At 37.6% G+C, this 20347-nt stretch overlaps 4 protein-coding genes across 4 annotated transcripts; 1 reads left to right on the forward strand and 3 right to left on the reverse strand.

Annotated features, from left to right (window-relative positions):
- Positions 1-57: 57 nt before the first annotated feature.
- On the reverse strand, positions 58-3877 carry c8g (complement component 8, gamma polypeptide). Its single transcript, XM_032552194.1, has 7 exons — positions 3452-3877; positions 2218-2357; positions 1798-1868; positions 1616-1723; positions 1420-1524; positions 1233-1268; positions 58-186 (listed from the first exon to the last, which is right to left on the reverse strand). The coding sequence occupies exons 1-7, from the start codon at positions 3632-3634 to the stop codon at positions 167-169; spliced, it is 663 nt and encodes a 220-aa protein (XP_032408085.1). The 5' UTR covers positions 3635-3877; the 3' UTR covers positions 58-166.
- A 120-nt stretch (positions 3878-3997) lies between these two features.
- Positions 3998-6511, reverse strand: msrb2 (methionine sulfoxide reductase B2). Its single transcript, XM_032552196.1, has 5 exons — positions 6037-6511; positions 5537-5634; positions 4745-4821; positions 4514-4661; positions 3998-4411 (listed from the first exon to the last, which is right to left on the reverse strand). The coding sequence occupies exons 1-5, from the start codon at positions 6152-6154 to the stop codon at positions 4280-4282; spliced, it is 573 nt and encodes a 190-aa protein (XP_032408087.1). The 5' UTR covers positions 6155-6511; the 3' UTR covers positions 3998-4279.
- A 111-nt stretch (positions 6512-6622) lies between these two features.
- armc3 (armadillo repeat containing 3) lies at positions 6623-17748 on the reverse strand. Its single transcript, XM_032552193.1, has 17 exons — positions 17469-17748; positions 16006-16123; positions 15678-15803; positions 15426-15494; positions 15123-15298; positions 14771-14965; positions 13810-13993; positions 13546-13698; positions 13337-13445; positions 12282-12531; positions 11162-11298; positions 10744-10912; positions 10144-10238; positions 8556-8639; positions 8249-8413; positions 7850-8012; positions 6623-6920 (listed from the first exon to the last, which is right to left on the reverse strand). Exons 1-17 carry the CDS (start codon positions 17514-17516, stop codon positions 6717-6719), a joined length of 2445 nt encoding a protein of 814 aa, XP_032408084.1. The 5' UTR covers positions 17517-17748; the 3' UTR covers positions 6623-6716.
- A 49-nt stretch (positions 17749-17797) lies between these two features.
- LOC116712263 (THAP domain-containing protein 6-like) lies at positions 17798-19097 on the forward strand (the record flags this gene model as incomplete). The annotated part of the gene is made up of 4 exons (XM_032552145.1): positions 17798-17989; positions 18368-18560; positions 18691-18804; positions 18954-19097. Coding segments are annotated over exons 1-4 (531 nt in total), but the record flags the coding sequence as incomplete, so codon positions are not given.
- Positions 19098-20347: the final 1250 nt, after the last annotated feature.

Raw genomic sequence — 20347 nt, forward strand, 5'->3', positions numbered from 1 at the left:
ATGTACAAAAGTACAAAAAGATTGAGATGTAGATTTGACAAAACTGAAAACAGTCGGTTGACTTCATCTCATTTTGCTTTTAATAAGGAGTAAATTATTACATGTAAAGGGAATTCATAAGTTCAGTTCAATCAACTTTCTTGCATGATGTCGGAGCTCCGCCTCTTCAGCATGTGGGGACACAGTCTGTAAAACAAGAAGTGACACATGAAATTACACTGGATACACGGATGCCCCTTTAACAGGAAATGGATGTTGGGTAACTTGTTCTTTACAACGTTTCATAAGTTTTGCAGAGCATGTGCACAGCCTGCAGGAGCAACATGACTGACTTTGAGGTTTTAGTCAAATTTCCGTCTCTGTGTCCAGGTGATAAGTAGAAGCAGAGATTAAATGGTCTCAGGAAATGAGCTTAATAAGATCTTTAATTTAAGCAAGTTTAAAGAGCTTTACATAACAGAAAATACTGAAAGCTTTGTAAAACTTTATAAAATCAATTAACCATTAAAGGATTTTATCTTTGGGGCAGAAGAATGATATGTTTCTCAACAGTAAGCACGCGGAGTTTCTATAAAGTCTAAAGTTATGAATAACTGATATTGATTAAGCAGCAATGGAAGTTACAAAACAGTCATTCCTTCAGTCGCTCATGCAGTGACTTGAAGCCTTGCAGTTATGTAAAAGTAGACAACAGGAAAAGACGATGTCAAGTCAAGGCCTGTAATACTCTGAGAGGTTTAGGTAATCGTTTTTAAGATTTTCACTAAGGCAAAGTAGGTGACTTCAAACTATGTTTAATATATTTCCTGCAGAGATATATTATTTTATTATTAGTGGAATCATTTAAAACGTCAGAAAACATGTTCATGCTTCACTAGCATGAAATTGCTAATTAACTGAACTGGTTATAATGGAAAATGGAAAAGCTGACGCTGAAATGTTGTGTATGCTTTGGATTACCTTATCACAATGACTAACATTTTTTTCATGTAATGTTAGGAAAATATGTAATTTCAACATCATTGCTGTGCATTGTGATGATGATATTGATTGTGATTATCCTACAATATCCTCACTACATTTTTCATCATTGTGTTGTCTCCACCACTCAACCTTAATGACTGCATGGCATAGATAATTATATTTTAAGAAATATTGCTAGTTCTTCTTATTCATTGAGCAGCTTGTTCCCGGACTGTGACTAAAATATAACTGAAATGAATAGATCTTACTTATTTTGTGGTCCTGGTCCACTTCACCACAGTGACCTTAAAAAGTTTTTGACATCCATAAGACATATAAAATATTGTACACATAAACATTTTGTCCTAATTTGCATAATTAAATGCTGCTCTAAGCGCATTAGTTTTACATTAAAACATGCTGTATTTTCGTTTGTCACCATCTAGATGTACTTACTGTAGGTGGGGAAGGGGAAGAGGTAGGCAAGACCCATGCCATGTTTGTCAGCGAGCTGTTCAAACTTAGTCAACATTGGCTCAGATAGGTCATCCACAGACCTGCCTGTAAGACATCAACAAGCACTTCCAAGTACATCTTTCCCGTGTTACCGTAAATCAGTCAGAAATACACATAGATGCATAGATGAACCTACTATAGAGTTTTACTGTGACCTTCCTGAGTTTCTGATAGTACAAGACTGCATAGGTGGTGTAGTCTGTTTCCCCAATCACAATGTCGGTGTTGAGTTCAGGACGTGTTCCTGGTGAGAATAGCAAGAATCAGCGCGTGTAAAGCTGCTACATGTTATGGAAAACCAGGGTGAGAAGAACTGACCTTTTAGTGTTAGCTTCCCTGGGGTGGAAGTTAGATGGTATTCCTGCAATATCTCCCAACATTGATGATTACTGAGAAGAAAAAAGGGGGAAAAAAAGAGAGGAGATTGCGTGATTATTTTTTATTGCTCCATTATGTGACAGATATTACATCAAACTCCATTCTTCTGCTAGGAAGGGATTTACTGCCTTGACATCAAAACAAAGTGTTTCACACAAACAATTTTTTTTTCAGTTTATTGTTGAGTCAGTTTCATCAAAAGCTTTAAAAATGCCAAAGGAAAGCTTATGGGTTTTATTACTCCTAATCTCCCTGTTTTGTTTTTGTGGGCACACAAACCAATTTCAGTGTCAGAAATGTCCTTGCTCAGACAAATTCTGAGAATATATGTGAACTGTGAGTAATTACATGCATACTTACTGTCTTGTTTTAGTGCTAACTGACAGAGTTTGGTCGGAGGGACCTGTAAGGGTCATGACAGTTGGCTCCACCTTTGTTCCATGTTTTATCAGGTAAGAACACTTGGAGGCCGTATTAAGGAGATACCATTTCCCTGTAATCTGTAACACAAATGTTACGTTACACAGAGAAAGAAAATATAAAAGTTGCCCACTGCACAAGCACAGTGTTATTCTTGGAGAACACTTTAGGAGGAACATTTATTTTGTAATATTTGACCAGCTTGATCTCTGTAGTAGCTGCTGGTGATAAGGTAGAAGACAAGTGGGCCAACAGCACATATTTGAGGAACATCATACATCCGTAGAACACCATTACAGCGACTGAAAACTTTAAAAATCAAGTGTTACGTCATTTTTTGTAACTAAAAGTAAAGTTTCTTTTGTTTTGTTTCTGTAATTGAGTAGCCCAATTTAATTTCTAGTGATCTGCAACCACCACAAAGTGTCCAATACAAACAAATGCACAGATTTGTTTCAAATGTTGTGTTCTACCTTCTTTGTCCATACTCAGCCTCTATTTACCTGAAAAATCCCTCTATTGCGTCAACAGTACTGATAAGAGTTTCACAATCATGCCCCAAGAGACAACACCCAGAATAATCTTTAGAAAAGCTAAAACGTATCCAAAATATGAGTGAAGCTGAAATTACTTCTTTGGAGAAGATGTATTTAAAAAGTCCTACACATTCCATAATTCTTTTTAAGGTGTTTTACTATTTTTAACAAAACTCCACAGAACATCTTAAAGACAAAATGTTTTATAATAGCCTTTTTGAGGAAGCAAAAACCACTGATTTCTGATGATCTTCACCTATTTTATCTTCTTTTTTTGTGACTACCCTTGTGGCGTGGTTTTGCAAAAGAACTGAAAACAGGACTGAACGAGAATCACGATCAGTGTGCAAAGATCAAAGCCTGAAAAGTTATTTGTCAATGGTTGTGATCAGTATGTAAGATCTAATTCGAATGAAATAACTATCCAAATAAAATTTTAAAATTACAAACTTATGGCACAGATAACTTGTACATCTGATAACATTATTGTAAACAATATAGTTGGACATATATTTTACTAAAAAATCTAGTAATTTTAGCACAATGTCTGACAAAAATCTATACATTTCCATGTAGTCCCAGTTTGTTAACATGGATAAGCTTAGACTGTACTTTGAATTTTACTCCCAGTCTCTTACTTGCTGGATGTCTATATTCTGAGTTGGTGGGGTTGAGTCAATGGGCTCGACCTTTGGTTTCTTCGGTGGTCGTCTTTGAGGTTTTGGTCGACTCTTGGCTCCTCCCACAGCCTCAGTGGAAACCAAGAGACAAAGGCACAACAGCACCACTGCTGAAAGTACACATCTACATCCTCCGCTCATCTTGTCACTGACAATCACGGCTTTAAGACTCTATTTTCTTGTCAGATCACTGTGCTTCTCTTAGTCCTAATTCTCTTAGTTTACAAAATTCTCTTCTTATCTTTGTGCTGGACTCCCTTTGCACCTCCGTGTCTGTTGTCTGCTATCCCTTATCTGTTTTACTCAAACTCTAAGAAAATATAGACACAGTAGGGTAACACACATTGTGCAAATGAGGATGGCCCCTCCCAGTTAAACATTGATTTGGCTTTCTGGTACAGATGAAGCCATTTTTGAGTACTGTGCTGGGTTTTTCTAACAACAGGGGGCAGCAACAACTTTTTAAAACATATTTTAGGAAAGAAAACGTCCAACATCAAAATGTAACTGAGATACATCTTTATGGCAATAATACATTAATAAGTACATAAATGACAAAAATGAGTAATTTCCTTCAGATTACAGTTTAAAATAAACTTAATGCACTCAACAAACATTAGTAAAAACACACTTGCAATGACTCAAAGGGTACATGCTGCATGTTTTTCTTTTTTTTAAGAGTGTAGCCCTTTTTATTTTTTTACTTTATCAACCAATCCACTTCTGGTATACAATGTAGCCCACTTGTTCTGGGTAAATGCTACAATCAAAACTGAAGCAAGTCCATCACTTCTGCTCTTCTGTGTCAGCTACACCATTTTCTCTGGGTTTGAATTTGAGGGCTGCGCTGTTTATACAAAACCGTTGCCCCGTCGGGTCTGGTCCGTCTTCAAACACATGGCCAAGGTGGGCATCACACTGTATGACAAATATGCATTAGTCAATATATATCTAAAGATATTGTGTGACTAAGCGGCGCTAAGCAAACTAAGCTTTCAGATATATTAGAAAATAACTCACATTTTTACAGAGGACCTCTGTACCAGCACTACCCAGGCTGTTGTCAGGGCGACGAACAATGGAGGCATGGCTCTCGTCTCGCTCCCATGTCCCATGAGCCTCTTTGAATGCTGGCCAGCCTGTCCCTGAGTCATACTTAGCCTCTGAACTACAAAAACAAGAAGAAAATCATAAGAAATACACATTTAACGGGCACCTTTTGGCAAATGTAGATTGCTTTTTAATGCTTACCTGAAGAGTGGAACATCACAGCAAACACAGTGGTACATTCCCATTTCAAAATGGTTCAAGTAGATTCCACTAAAGGGCTAAGCACACACACACACAAATTATTTTATCATGTGATACTCCAAAAATAAGAGTCTTGAGGAGGTTTATTTACAGGATGAATTCAAACTAATGAACTGTAATGTCAAGCTAATAAGCACTCTGAGCTAGTTGGTCTGACGTCATAAGTAGAAGTAGCGCAGCGCTTCACCTGCTGCTTCTCCTAAGCTGATGATCTTACTGATTGGGTTTCTTTCTCTGCAGCAAAGCTGTCTTTTTTGTAAAGAATGTGCAAATTTGCAAAACAATACACATTACACATCTTCAACACTAGTGTGCAGTGCACTGATATTTTTTTCAAATGTCCAAACTTGAATGAATAAAACTGAAAGCAGGGCCAATAGATAAGAAGTTTTCTTTCTTTGTTTTGTTCTGTTTAAATATGACATAAAACAACATACTAAAAAAAATCCAGTCATAATGAGTTAAAATGTTTGACATGGCAGTACTAAGAAAGCCTGAAATTTGTTAAGGTGATTTGGGAACCCCATGTGTAAATCATAACATAGAGGAAGTAGTTTGACTGAAACTAAAACAGGTTATCATTATAGTAGTGAGCAAAGTTCATGTCTTGTTTTTCATGAGATAGCATGAAGTCAGTGTCCGATTCATAGATCATGTTCCAGTTGCACAGATTTGCTTGGCTCTTTTCTATCTACATTTTGGGAAAATTCACTATTCTTTTCTTTGACTCACCTCTTCAGTTCCTTTCTCTCTTGTGACGAAGTATTGCTCTGGTGTCAGTTTCTTTTGCCAGTCTGTAGTCTTGTTGTAACGTGTGAGAGACTTGAGGCCTGCGCAGAGAAGCAGTCTTTATATATCTAAATATAAGATCAATTATGAGTTATGACGTTCTGGTTCATTTTGCACGAAGTGAAATTCATGGCCTTATTTGGAAACGCATCACAAAGGAAAGGTTTACTGTATGATTTTCAACAAAATTAACACTTATGATGCCAGGGTGGAGTTTTAAATTACTTTAAAAAGCATTTGCACAAATTAACTTTATCACAAGTTGGATCACACATTCTCTTTTATTGCATTGCACTTCAAAGAAAATTTATTTAAAGCCTGCAATAAACTTGGAAAGCCCCAATATCCTGTATCCGGGACATAAGACCTGCAGAGGGAGAGCAGGCAAAGGTCGGGACAAAGAGCAAACTAATGCAGGACAAATCAACTTTGCTCTATATTACCTGGAGATGTGGAGAAACAGCGGATGAACAGAGGGATCCTCCGCGGCATCACCGCTGATCTGACCGCCGCGCGTTGTTGAGAAACCGCAACGAGGAGGCGAGCGACAAAACGCGACATGTTTCCCCCGGCGGTGTCGAGTGTGTGTCGGTCCGGAGTCAAGTGCAGCGCGGATTATCAGTGGAGCCGAGCGCTCCCGTTACGGCGGGATCTTTCATGCTGCAGCGAGTTCACGCTGGTCTTCCAGGTCAAAAATCAAACCTTCACCTGAATGGGCCAATCTGGACTCACTTTACCCGCTTTTATTGCAGGGGATTGTGCAAAAAAAAAAAAAAGAACCTGTCGTGAGTGAGCTGCTGCTTTCTGATAAGAAAACTCTTCAGTGGGAAGGAAGTTTATGTATTAATAAAAGTTGAGGTAAGACCACAATTCAGGATGCATTTTCAATGAACGATGGACACTCAGGAGGTGAACTGGATTCATTTCTACATCCTGAATCTGTATGTCAGGATAAAAGTATGTTTGATCTGATTAAAACAAAACATCAGTTTGGCTAATGCATGCAAAACCAAACAAAAAATAAACACAGAAGAGGTAACTTATAGTTTATTGTTAAGACAAGGTTCTCTTATTCGGTTAGCATATATTGAATGTTTATACAAGTAAGTGAAACACAATGAAACTATATAATCTGATACTCCTGAGCTGCCGGGGAATCAATTGGCAGTAAGGTTCCAGGCTGATGCATAAGGTCCACTATGTAGCGGCACGGCATGGAAAACCTTAGATTTTCACGGTCCACCTTGAAGAGAAGAACTTCATTCCAGGCCCGATTGTAATCACCGCGAACAAGAGTGCAGCTCTTCCCGATGGTGTCGGCAAGACACTGAAAAGATCAAGATGAGACAGAATGGGATGTACATACAGATCACTACCAAGTGTTCACAACCCATGTACACATTTTGTCATCTGAACTACAAACTTTATTTTATTGGGATTTTATTTTATTGCAAAATAGTCATAATGATGATCTTGACAAGATGATGATATGTGGTCTTTCAAAACCATTTTTACAGAAGCACCTTTTCTTGAAGTCAACAGCCGCAAGTCTTTTTCCAGGTTTGAACATCTATCTTGGAGGCTAAGGTTTTGGCGTAATCTTTGCTAACACGCTCAATATAAATCAGAGTGGACGGAGAGCATGTGTGAACTTCAACTTTCATGCTTTGTCACAGATTTCCTATCAGATTTAGATCTTTGATCTTTGACATTACATACTTTTATCCACACCATTTCACCATAGCTCTTTAGCTGTATGTTTAGAGATGTCCTGTTGCAAGGTAGACTCCACCTCGTCCAAAATCTTTCACAATCACAAACAGTTATTTTCCCAGAGTTGCCCTCCATTTAGCTATACTAATCCTTCCTTCAAATTCCACCAGCTTACTAGTTCATGCTGAGAGTTTTCTCAGCATGAACTTCTCCAAAGTTATTGATGCTCTCCCTGGTCAATGCCAGTTTAGAACAACAGACAATTGTTTTCCTTCCACATCACAATTTTCTGCTTCTTAATCTTTGCCTATTATATAAAATCTAAATAAAATACAATCAGTTTTGTGGCTGCAACAAAAGTCCAATAGAAACACTTTTTAAAGGTGCTGTACACACAAAATTTATTTAGATAAGAATAAAACATGCAAAAGGAAAGAATTGGATTTAAAGTAACACTGGCAATATTTGGTGACAGGAAAGTGGAGGATGAGCAAGACAAACAAAAAAGTTAAGAACCTGCTAATACTCCGTGGAAAGTCATACCTTGAAGAGAAGAGCTCTGTGGCAGTAGGTTCCCTTGTTTATCATACCAATGGGAAGGACATTCGACTTGAGTTGAAACCTGAGCTGACTTTGGTGCAGCACCCAGCCTAATTCGTGCAGCTTTTCCCGAGGCACTGCTCCACCCATGGCCTCACTCACCAACCTGACAGAAACCGCAAAAACTCATAACAGTGTTGAGACATTCCAAACTTAAAGTGTTAGTGTTATGTCTTTTGGAACTACAAGAAGCTATCTCTAATATTATAATATGCCTTTTCAATTTTTGTTTGTTTCCAAGACTTTGGCATTTAAAAAAAAAAACACACCTCATTTCTATTCCCAATGGCATATTTGACATGCCATATTTAACAACATTTAGCAACATAATTAATTGTATACCTGGCCAAGGCCGCATACTGCTCTCGTTCATCTGTCAGTTGAAAGACGGTATCTTTGGCTTCTTTAATCAGCATATGCAGGGAGACATCCCCAAAAGTAATTGGTGACTTGTCTGGAAGAATATCTTGGGGCTCTTCGTCGACTTTGTCTTTCTCTTTTTTCTTTCTGTACAGAGAGATAGTTAAATCCAACTGTAATAGAGAAGAATACTCCTGCTTCAAATTTGATGCTAAAATTTGTTCAAGTTAAGACTTTACAGCAAATAACATTTCTTTTGATATTGTATGTGTCCTAATATTTCACCCACTTTGGTGGCATTCGTACTTTCTTGATGCCGATTTCTGCTTCTGTTGGGCTGGGTTTTCTGTCTTCTGCCAGATCTACTGTCTCTCTGTGGCACACAAAAGGTTTATGTATGTAAAACTGTTGCGCTATATTGCAAATCTTATTTGTATTTCACAAAGTTGTTCTTTTATTTGAGTTTTAGATAAAACACTAGTAAAAGTTAAAAAAAAATAAATCAATAAAATTTAATTGAATTAAAAAACAACTACATTCCTAATAGCTTATACTTTCAAAGTGAGTATTACAGTGACAAGTGAATGTGTTCCTATTATTCAACGGTGTTTTTCATCTTTTTTTCAACGCATAAGCTTGCATTTTAAACTTTCAGCATATTTAGACTGTCTTCACATGTTTCAGAAGTACAATTTTATTTTGACAATTAAGCAATTACAATTAAACTATGCAATTTAATCTGAAATTTCAGTTTCCTTTAGGAAACAGAATATAAAACCTTAGACCCAAAGACTCAGTTACATGTCAAGTATTGTTACAGGAACAATAGTTCTTTTTTCTTTTTTTTTTTTTCAAAACAATTATAAATCAAACTGATTTTTCTTACCAGAAGAGAGTTTCCCTTTTGTGTAAAATTACTGCAATGAAAGATACACATTTATCTGAATGCTTTCTACAAGTAGTTACCAGAGAGGCCACTATTTGTGTTGGGTGTTAATGACTGTGTCCAAAGAAACCGATCCAAAAAGCTTTTGAGAACACAGAATGTTTGTGGTTTAACCATTTCTAACGAGAATGAAGCAGAAGCCAAAAATCCAACCAAGCTGCACTGGGATGTATGCTAAGTTTAACTTGAGTTGGACAAACCTGAGCTTGGATTACACAACAGGCTGCTTAGGACTGAATGTGGTGTTTTGTTTTGTTTTTTTCTTTTGCATTCTAGGAAAGAGAAGGAGTGAATCTGAGGTGCCTTGTGCACAGTTTCCTATTGCACAATGTGTTACTGGGTTCATACACTTGGAGTGTTTAGTAAATGAGGTAGAACATTTGTAATTGTGTTTCTCTGAACACACAAAGTGTGAATCCTGGCACCCTACACTGAATGTTTATAGGTTAGATGAATATGATACACCTTCAGTGTGTGTTCATAATTATGTGTGGAAGTTCCTTGGTCTACACACAACAGCTCTGAGTGTTTGGCATCTTAAAAGGGGGATCATTTACCCAGTGAGTCCACAATGATGGGGCACACTGAAGGCAAGAGGAGAGAAGAAGAAGAAGAAAAAAAAGCCTAGGGAAAGCAGAGCATAGGATTGGTGCAGGGGAGGGGTGGATGACAGAGATACAAACCTCAGAAACAATAAGATATGAATAGTTTTGTAGCTAATTCCAAATTAATTCTTAAACTTGTTATTTTTTGTTATGAACTTTCAGATGATTATTCTACAAAGTAGTCTGATTGGGTTCAGCTCCATACATTTACCAAAACACAGTCTTTGATCCAAGCATCTTTGCACGTCTCTGTTTTGACAAGATTTTACAATGCAAAACTAGAATCTATTAAGTGGCAAAATTATAACATTTTTCAATATTCATACTCTATTGGGATGTTGAAAACAATAATTTCCCGCTTCTGGTTCAGTGGCTGCCTGATCAACTCCTCCAAAGTCAGAAACGGCTGACCCACACAAGCCTGTATGAAACAGAAAGAAATACATCAAATGGTGATATGGTAATACTTTGTTCTATGTTAAAGACAGCAAAAAAAAGACAATAACAAATAATCTCCGACTAACATTTTGGTGTTGTCCAGAGAGCAAAGTGGGAAAAAATGATCTGGTATTATCATTTTCAAGTGTACACCCCTGTAAAAATGTGTTTTTGCCTTTTCTGTGTTTTTGTCAACACTAAATATTTAAGATCATCGAAAAGATGACAACATCAGACAAAGACAACCTGAGCAACTGTTCTTGAGGCCTTGAGAACTCCAGGGAAACAGCTGGTTTCCCTGGAGTTCAAGTTTTAGCCCAGGCAACTTGGTGACAGTTGAAGTTATCACATAAAAACCTATTTGTTTAGGAAGTTTATTAGCATTTTGGTCACAAGCAGTTATTGGCATTAACAAGACGATTTGTCTTGTTCCCTGTTTACATTGTTCTTTATTGTCACTCAGGACCTTCACATTTTAGTAAACAAACCTGCCCAGCATCGTAGAAGCCGCTCGTAATAATGTCATTTGCACTCAAACTTCGCGTCCGGTTGTATTTAACAGGCAAGTTGGAGTTAAGCAGGCTGGTCATGGCCAACTCGCTGAAACTGCTCCTACGGTTTACTGACTGGTTGATTTCCTGAAGTATTTCCAGGGCCCTGAGACAGAGATAATCATGAGAAAAAACATGCTCAGTACATATACGAACAATAGCTTCCCAAATTAAAAGACCCAATATATTGTACCATGCCACCATCTGCTGGCTGGTTGAAAAACTACAATTAAGACATTATGCAAAGTTTAAGCATGTTGTAACTAAACAATTCTTTACCTTTTCTGAATTTCAAGCCATAAATATTCAGAATTATAGTTGAATTTTATTGCTATATTTTATATCTGTGTTTTACCCAAGTCTGCACATCTTCACAGCACAAGATGTATCCCCAGCGCAAGCGTACACGGCAAAGCACGCATGTTTCAGCACCTCTTTGTCATTGGAATGCAGCAGATTGACGAGGGGTTCAAGACCTCCAGCTTTCTGAAACTGTTTTCAAACAGGAGATAGAGTTTAAGGAATTATGGGAAAGAATTTTAAAAATATGCTAAATGAGTTCTTTTTTTAAATGATTTATGTGGTTTAAATGCAGTACTTCGCAAAAGTATTCTCACCCTTAAACTGTTTCACATGTTCTTACATTTCAGCATAAAAATGTTGTTCATTTTGTTGAGTTAGAAAAGTAGGGAATAATTGTGAAATGAAATTGCCACATGGAACGGATAGTGTCTAAGAACATCAACTCTGGACTCTGACTGGAATACTTCAATCCAAACAAATCGGCACCAAAATCGAACTTGGCCACCTTTCAGCAGAACAACAACCTTCACTGCAAAAGCAAAAATCTTAGCAAGTATTTTTGGTTTAGTTTCTAGTGCAAATATCTTTAAATAAGAAAAAACTAACTTAAAATTAACTATCCAGCAATAGGAACTTATTTTAGTGGAACAAGTAATTTTGTCTTATACTATGGGAACATTGTCTTGTTCCACTGTCGCTATCATTCTGCTGCAAGGTGGCCAAGTTTGATTTTGGTTTAATGTGGACAAAACACCTTCCACATATTTGGTGTGTCTGCAATAAGGCTTAGGGCACAAATGAAAGAGCCCTTATTTGGACTTCCTTTCAACAATTGCTTTCTTCTAGCTATGCTTCCAAAAAAATACCACATTTGAGACCTTAATTGATTTTTTTTCCCATAAAAAAATAGTCCGGTAAACAAATTCTCCCATCAAAGCTGAGTCTCTTCAGCTCCTCTAGAGTTACCATTGGCCTCTTGGCTGTTGGTTTAAGTACTTTTGCGAGGCACGGTGTTTTGTTAGTTGAAAGCAGCAGAAATATTATTAATTTTACCTTGGTACTTGTAAATTTTTCTTGCCAAAAAAACAACAACAAACAAAACAATGTCACAATATTTGTATCACTGGCAAAGATGAGAATAACTCTAAGCTGGGATCAAACATTAGACAAACCTTTTCCCTTTCTGTGCTGCCACAGGCCAGCTGTGCCACACACATGGCAGTGTATTTCAGGACCTGTGTATCTGTGGACTCCAAGGGTTCAACCAGAGCCTGTATGCCTTCTTGTAACAGGATGCTGGACTTGATGATCTCCTGTTCTGCCATATTAGAAAGAGTGGCAGCAGAACTGGCCACTGTACTTGAAGAGCTTTCAGAGAGCTGCTGGATGAGGATCTCATGGCCCCCTGCCTCATACACTGAACTGGAAGATACCATGTTAGTAGACTGTTATGGACATTGTAGTCTCCTGCAAGCACAGACTATCTAATGTATATTTGACATGTGTCTCATTCGGGCAGGTACAGACATGCAAAGAGTCTGAATAAAAACAGGAAAAGGATGTCAATGAATCGGATGTATTCAAGGTGGGAGTAAGGTGAGAAATGAAGTAAAGCACGGAAGTGTTTAATGAGCCAGAGATGATGGATGATGCAGAGTTTTTCTGGAGAACAAGAGTAATGAGGGTATGATGCAAAACAGTAAGTGATTAGGTGACAGGTTTCAGGAGAAACGTGACAAAAATTCATAGAAAAAAAAACTGAAGATGAAAAGAAAGAAATAGTATCTAACCTAAAAACAAACTGTCCCTCTAAAAAAGTATTTAAACTTGTTCATTGTTTGCCTCATTATTTTGTCTTCCTTTATTTTGTACTCCTTTCAGAGATATCCATTGACAAGGATTTCATAAATGTTCTTGAGCCCAATTAGCAATTTTCATTAAAAGTATGTTTTTTGTTTTGCAATGTTTTTGTTGTTGGACGGCAGTTTATCTTTATTGTCTTGCTTGCTTGTCTCAAATCTCATAGGTTTCACTAATCAGTATGCTGTTTATGTATTGTTGCATTTCCACTGTCTCTTTTGTTTTTGTTTTTTGCTTGTTTTTTAAGCATGGTAGCTTATTAGGATGTGGTTTACTTTATGAAACTGAATCCTTGTTTAGTAAATGGCCCTAAGTCACTACTGAAACACATGCAGGAGGAAAAGTGGTCAGGATGTTTGTCACTCACAGCGCATTGGCCTTATTCTTATGCGTGAGACTCGAGAGAGCCTGAGTCGCTGCCTCTCTCAGTGCCGAGCTCTCACTACACAGCAGCTGCACCACAATGGGGACACCCTCTGAAACACACAAAACCAACTAATTCAGGTGTCCTTGCAGTCAGTATGTAATTGCTGCTGCGATCCAGTGACTGTATATAGTCTGTGTATTTTTATGTACCCAACTCTCTGAAGCGGTCTTTGCTGCCAGGGTGGAAGCTTATGGCTGCGATAGCCTGACAGGCAGAAGCTTTCACGTTGTCATCAGCCGCAGACAGAAGCTCTACTAGAACTTTCTCGATCACCTGCTCATGGAGAACGTCGCGGCTTTCAGCTACATTCAGAAACACCCAAACAAACATCAAAGAAAGTCAGCAGCTACTATAACTTTGTTCTAAATTTCCTTAAATCTTTTCCTGATGTCATAATTGTGTAATGTTCTTACAACTCTGAGCTGCCCTTGTGATGCATTTGATTGCAATGCACTGGATTTCAGGACTGCTTGGTGCGAGGACAAACTCCATCAGCCTTGTAAGCCCCCCACTATTGTGGATGAGCTGAAGAGTCTCAATATCACCCAAACAGTTTGACACTGTTTGCAAGACCTCAGCATGTAGGTCGTTAAACTCCTTTTAGAGACATAAACAAAGAAAAAGCAGGGGATAAGCGGTCAGTGCGATAGCACACACATAGTAGTTCTAAATAGTTCTTACTACCTTTATCTTGCTTAATCCTATTGCAATAATATTCATAAAAATTACAAAATGAGGAAATTGTTATCAAAAGCAAATTTTTCACACAAACAGCATGCCCTTTGACCCTTTCCGAGCAGAAAGGTAAAATATATTCCACTAGAATTATGATGGCCAAAACAAAGTTGTGCATAATTATGAAGTGGAAGAAAAAAGTTTTGGGGTTTTCAAACATTTAACCCTCCTTACTCAGATATCCCTAAATAAAATCCAGTCCAGTCCAAAACACTGGTGATGGGAAGCCACAAGAAGTTCCCTCCGACGTTCACCACATATGGAAAAAAGTGCTCTGCTCATAAGAGACCAAATCTGAATTAGACCTGCATGCAAAGAGATGACGGGGCAAAGCATTTCTAGATGCATAAATGTAGTAGAGATACACCCCAAAAATATCCAGCTACAGAACAGCGAAAAGCAACTTTAAGGTATCAATTCATCGGAGGGTAAATACAAATATACACCACACTGTTCAGATTTTTAATTGTAGATGTCGACAATCTTGTATAATTTTTACTTAAAAAAAAACGTGATGCTTTGTGTTGGTCTAACCCTAATCCTAATTCAAATAAAATTAATTGAAATGTATGCCTGAAACATGATAAAAATGAAAAGGACGGATGAGTGTGAATACTTTGGGCAAACTACTATACTCACCATGTTATCGAGAAGATCCATGAACCTCTCAAATCCCTGCTCCTCCCTGAAGATCTTCCGTGTTTCCAAATCGGTAGTGACACGCTGAAATGTCTGTAAAGCCAAATGCTGGATGACAGGAAAGTCGGACTTAAGCAGCTCCAGAAGAGGGGGGATAGCGCCTAACTCGTGCAGAACCTCGAGGCTCTCGAGGTCCTTCATTCATCAAAATCAAAGAGGTTAGAAGAGGGTCACAAAACATGACAGTCATATGTTCAGTTTAAATGCTGATGAATGTTGGCATATTTTCAAATGAAAAGGCTTACTGCAGCATAGTCCTGTAATTTTCTCTAGGCTCATAGCTCTGAGTCACCTGAACTAGGTTGAAGATGATCTCCAATGAGTTCTTTGCGACATCTGGGTCCGGGCTGCTGAGGAGTTTGATTAAAGGTGGCATACCATCGTTGGTGTTGATCTGGACTCTGCAGGTGAAATCCACTGCCATAGAAGCAAGGCACAGTGTTGCAAACTCATGCACAACAACATCCTCTGGAGAAAGAAAGACAGGGTAAAATGTCAGAAAGAAATAAGACCTCAACTGACTTAAAAATCAGATTTTGTTTTGATCACTTTCACAATAATTAGGAGACTAAATATGAAGATCAAAATAACTCACCTTCAGGTGTGAGCTTTTGTAAAAGCAATGGAATGACATCCTCTTTTTTCAGAGCATCGCTAACTTCACCTTTTAGTTAAAATAATGAATAAGTCATTCAAAGTCAACCAATCCTTTAAAACATGTAGATCTAGTTAGTCAAAGGTCAGCTAGACGACCAGAAAATGTACTGGTATTGACAAAAGACAGATTCCTTCAAAATATTCACTTAAATTCATTTATTTCATAGCTGACAAATTACACAGAACTTACCATTGGTGGCCATAATACCCAAGGCCATCAGGGCATTGCGTTTGATCACTTTATTGCTGTGATCAATAAGCTTGCAGAGAGGCCCAAGGGCTCCTATTCCCAGCAGTGTAACTTTGTTCTCTTCTCCTAACAACAGGGGGAGACAGCGAGCAAGAAAGATTAAGAATGGCAGCAGAGTAGATGTTTTATTACCAAAGAATAACTGACTCTAAAGGCAGAAAATAAAATAAAATTTTGTCCAAAATATGAGTTTAAATAGAACTTGGGAGTCCAATATTAATATGCAAAAAATACTAATGTTTGATTTAGTGTCTGTGGTGTTTTCTACCTTTCTCCGCAAATTTTTGGATTGCTTCAGTTGCTTTTACTAGAATGTCTTCCTCTTGAGAGCTTAAGAGCAACACCACCGTTGCTGGGGCTTTACTCTCTAGAGACAGTGGTTCAAACTGAGTGCCAACAGAGAAAGACAGAATTACTATGACAGAAACAGAAGAAAGAAAAAAAAACACAATGTGCATATGTGGAGGAATATGTTGTAGAAAAATGGAGAAAAATACCTGAAAATAAATTCATCTTTTAACATAGTAACATGTTCTCTCACAAACTTTTTGGAACAAAAATTTTCCTTTGGAAAAAATAAAAAAGTAAAAACATTAAATTGGAACACATTTATTCAGGGATGTACATGCATCCATTTTAAAAATAACTCTTTATATCAGTGGCTATCAGTGTCAAAATTACTGATATCAATGCTATCAATAACAACCCTCTATTGCCAGTAGGTGATCACTTTGTCTCCTCTAAGAACATTTCATAGAAAATTATCTTTGAGTTTTTCTGGTTTCTGACAGAGGTCACCAGTTTTCTCTTCAAATTTCATAGAGTTCATGATGACACTCTAGAAAATTTAATTGGCCTTTGGAAGAGAAACAGACCCACAACACCACAGATCTTCCGCAATATGTAACAGTTGGGGATGAGGTGCTTTCTGTATAGTAATCATTTGTTTCACAACAGAACCTATCTGAAGTGTTTGATGCTGAAAGGGTCAATCGTAATCTCATTCAAAGTGTGCAGGATTTGGGGTGCTGTGGTGGCGCAGGGGCAAAGCATGACCCACGTTGAGGCCTTAGTCCTTGTAGCGGTGGTCGTAGGTTCAATTCCCGGCCTGGCGATGTTTGCCGCATGTCTTCCCCCTCTCTGATTACCCTGTTTCCTGTCAAACTACTTTCAAATAAAGGCCACTAGAGCCAACAAAACCTTTAGAAAAAAAAAAAGTGTGCAGGATTTTATGCAGCACCAATTCAGAACACGCAGTTGGGATTCAGATACTGCTTTCTGGTTGTTAGACTTGATGACCCAAAGATCACACTCTTTGTTGTAATGTTATAGCAGTGAGCTTGTTTTTTTAAAACCTCCTTTACCATTGTGTTCACTATAGTGGCGAAAATGAGCAAAAGAAATTGGTCACCCTCTCATGCTGTTTATTTACAGCATGACAGGGTGACCAACTTCTTTTGCTATATTTAACGACTGAATACTCGAAGTGGGCTTAAATACAGGCTTTTTAAAAATACATTTTTAAGTTAAGATTATGCTACATCACTCAAAGAATATATTGTTTTAGCCTTTTATTACATCGTAATTAGGGGTACCACAGGTATGTCATCCATGTGACCAAAAATAGTCATCAGTTTCTGTTTATTTGTTCGTCTGTTTGGTTTTGTTTCTTGTTTGCTTGTTTTAAATGACAGTTATTAGATGGGATGAGTTATAAGGTGGGTTTCATACCGCTTCCTTGTCCTCTTTCTCCTTTTCGTTCCCCGTCTTCTTTCCCATGTTGTTGTTTAAAGAACAGCTAACAGCTGTTCAAATGCTGCTTTAACACACTTAGGTCGCACAATAGTTAGGTAAACTGTTCAGCTAACCTGTAGCCGACTATTGCACTATTAAAACCAGCTCCTGAGGTAGCCAACAAACCACTATGATGGATCTTCTATTGAACTTATAGGTCTTATAATTAGCACAATAAATCGACCAGCCTGTAAACTGTACGTGCGTTCTGAAAAACAAGGAAGTTGACACTTAGTTGCTAGGCAACCCAGGTCAGGCAGGCATAGCCATAGACATAATATAAGGGTAGACGCCGCATTGGCCGCTCCGGCGCAGGAAATACGGCGGCCATCTTAGAGCGGTATACCCTCGTACTTTGCTGAACCAAAACAACAGAAGATGCCTCAGTTCTGCTCGGCTTATTCGTGTTTAAATCTACGAACTGTTGATGTCAGGGACCGGGGGATAACTTTTCACAAGTAAGAATGACATATTATTGTTAGTATGTTGTGAATGTAATATTACTGTACTGTATTTATGCCCACCAGCGAAATGACAGCAAATGTTAGCTATCGGTCTTCAGCCGGAGATTTGATGACAGGAATATGTTTCAAACAGGCCTACTCACAATTTCAGTAGCTTTGTTTAATTATCATTATCAACAAATTTTAATCAAATTTGGAGTTTTATGTTCTTCAAAATATGAAGATCAAAAATAGTGAGTGTAACGTTTTTCTGAATGCTCAGCTTAAGCAGGCAACAAGGCTCCTTAGTTTCAACCGTTGCAAATAACATGGACCTCATTCGGACAATGTTTTTGTGTACACACTCCCAGATATCACGTTTTTGTTTTAAAGGTTTCCAAAAGATAAAGAGAGGAGGAAGAGGTGGGAAATAGCTTTGAGGAGGGATGGATTCACTGCAAGTGATTCATCTGTACTATGCAGTGAGCATTTCAAAACGGAGGATTTTGACAAAACAGGTCAGATTGTCAGACTGAGAGCTGATGTGATACCATCAATTTTCAGCTTCCCAGTTCACCTTCAAAGAGTAGGTGCATTATTAAAAGTTCATTAGCATTCATAAATGTGCATAATGTTAGCCTTAAGGGATATATGTGTGTTTATGTACAGGTAGTATATACTGTGAAGTCCATATTCATAAGGTTTTTACATTTAAGGTTGAAAACTACAGAACTACAATAACCTCCACAAAAGCCCAAAGTAGTGAGTATGTGGCCTCTCAAGATGACCCAGAAACTTGTAGTTCAGACCTGCAACCTCAGTCTAATGATGTGAGTATTTTTTCTATTGTAAATATCATATCATAATGGTCAAGATCATATTAAAATCTAAATTATTTTCTAACCCTCATGTTGAATGTTCTCACAAATAAAACAAATAAAACCAACATAGTTGAAGATGTCCATCTCTCTGTCTTTAGGATCATTGCTATGCTTTGCCAGCTTCTCTTACCGCTGTCACTGCAAAACATAAGAGAGCGTTGGCAAGAGTGGAATATCTGGAGCGGGACAAGAAAAACACCATGGCCAGAGAGAAGAGGGCAAAGACCACAGCAAAGTCACTTTTTATATATATATATATATATATATATATATATATATATATATATATATATATATATATATATATGTGTGTGTATGTATAAGGCTATTAGATTGTGTAAAAATGTAATGAATATGTAAATACTGTCACAACAGATAAGTATGCATGTGTGTATGTGTGTATATATGAGATTATCGGAATATATACATAATGTGTGTGAATAAATTGCATCTTTGGTTGTATCTTGCAAAACATGTCATACTTTAAAACATTGTATTCCACCAAAATTATTTAAATATGCTAAACTATACGTTCCTATACATGCAATTTTAATAGCTGTATGCCTAAAATTTAATTATGTGACAATGTGATTACTATTCAGCGTGTTATGATCTATTAAATGCGCTGATCCTTTATTGTGCCTGCCAAATATATAAGGCTGAGTGGAGTGGTATACCGCTCCAAGATGGCCGCCCTAAATCTCGTCAGCTCCAATAGGCGAGAGCGGCCCATGAGGCGTCTATCCATATATTATGTCTATGGGCATAGCGGCTGAAATATTTATTTCGGTAAGCGGAAGTTTAGTATTTAACCCTCCTGTTATGTTCCGGGTCAAATTGACCCGTTTTAAAGTTTACATTTTTTTTTTAAATAGTTGGAAGTATTTTTTTTTTTTGCATGAAACTTTTTCTATTTGTCTTAATAGGTGCACTCTACATATAAATTGAAAATGTATTCATTTTACACATTTGTACCAACCCCTAGGTCTACTTTTTACATAGATACTGTTCGGGTCAATTTGACCCGGCAGTCAAGTTAAAGTGCAAAAAAAGATTTTTTAAAAATGTCCAATTCTATATGTTTCCTTGCAGCTATGAACCATATTTCCATGGATGGGTGGATGGATGGATGGATGGATGGATGGATGGATGGATGGATTCAACTTTTATATAATGGGATAAAGTCTGTAAATAAAAATAATGTAAATGAATTTTGTTTTCAGATTGTACAGGAACCCATTATTGTGATTATTACAGTATGCAAGCATGTAGAGGCAAATGTTGAGAAATCATTTGTTTGTGTGATTTGTTAAAATAAAAAGGGAGGGGAGGGGGGTGACTTGACCTGCGTAGGCAACAGGGGAGGCAGGTTTTAAATGTGCTGCTATGAAGAGTGACTCATAAAACAAATGAGGTCTAAACAGCATCAGCACATTGAGGCCTCCAGCTTTTACAGAGGTACTGACACAGCAATGTGCCAGTGGAAACAGCG

Source organism: Xiphophorus hellerii, chromosome 21, assembly GCF_003331165.1.
Source record: "Xiphophorus hellerii strain 12219 chromosome 21, Xiphophorus_hellerii-4.1, whole genome shotgun sequence".
In the NCBI taxonomy this organism is placed as follows: Eukaryota; Metazoa; Chordata; class Actinopteri; order Cyprinodontiformes; family Poeciliidae; genus Xiphophorus; species Xiphophorus hellerii.

Excerpts from the sequence above, each read along its gene's own strand:
- armc3 (XM_032552193.1), bottom strand. The coding sequence starts at position 17,516 with ATGGGAAAGAAGACGGGGAACGAAAAGGAGAAAGAGGACAAGGAAGCG. Across the intron at positions 14,966-15,122 it reads TCATCTTCAACCTAGTTCAG|GACCTCGAGAGCCTCGAGGT; the intron begins GTGACTCAGAGC and ends TGATGAATGAAG. Across the intron at positions 8,414-8,555 it reads AAAGTACGAATGCCACCAAA|AAAGAAAAAAGAGAAAGACA; the intron begins GTGGGTGAAATA and ends CTCTCTGTACAG.
- c8g (XM_032552194.1), bottom strand. The coding sequence starts at position 3,634 with ATGAGCGGAGGATGTAGATGTGTACTTTCAGCAGTGGTGCTGTTGTGC. Across the intron at positions 1,724-1,797 it reads AGGGAAGCTAACACTAAAAG|GAACACGTCCTGAACTCAAC; the intron begins GTCAGTTCTTCT and ends TATTCTCACCAG. Across the intron at positions 1,525-1,615 it reads GGTCACAGTAAAACTCTATA|GCAGGTCTGTGGATGACCTA; the intron begins GTAGGTTCATCT and ends GATGTCTTACAG.
- msrb2 (XM_032552196.1), bottom strand. The coding sequence starts at position 6,154 with ATGTCGCGTTTTGTCGCTCGCCTCCTCGTTGCGGTTTCTCAACAACGC. Across the intron at positions 5,635-6,036 it reads CTGTTTCTCCACATCTCCAG|GCCTCAAGTCTCTCACACGT; the intron begins GTAATATAGAGC and ends TTCTCTGCGCAG. Across the intron at positions 4,822-5,536 it reads GAGAGAAAGGAACTGAAGAG|CCCTTTAGTGGAATCTACTT; the intron begins GTGAGTCAAAGA and ends GTGTGTGCTTAG.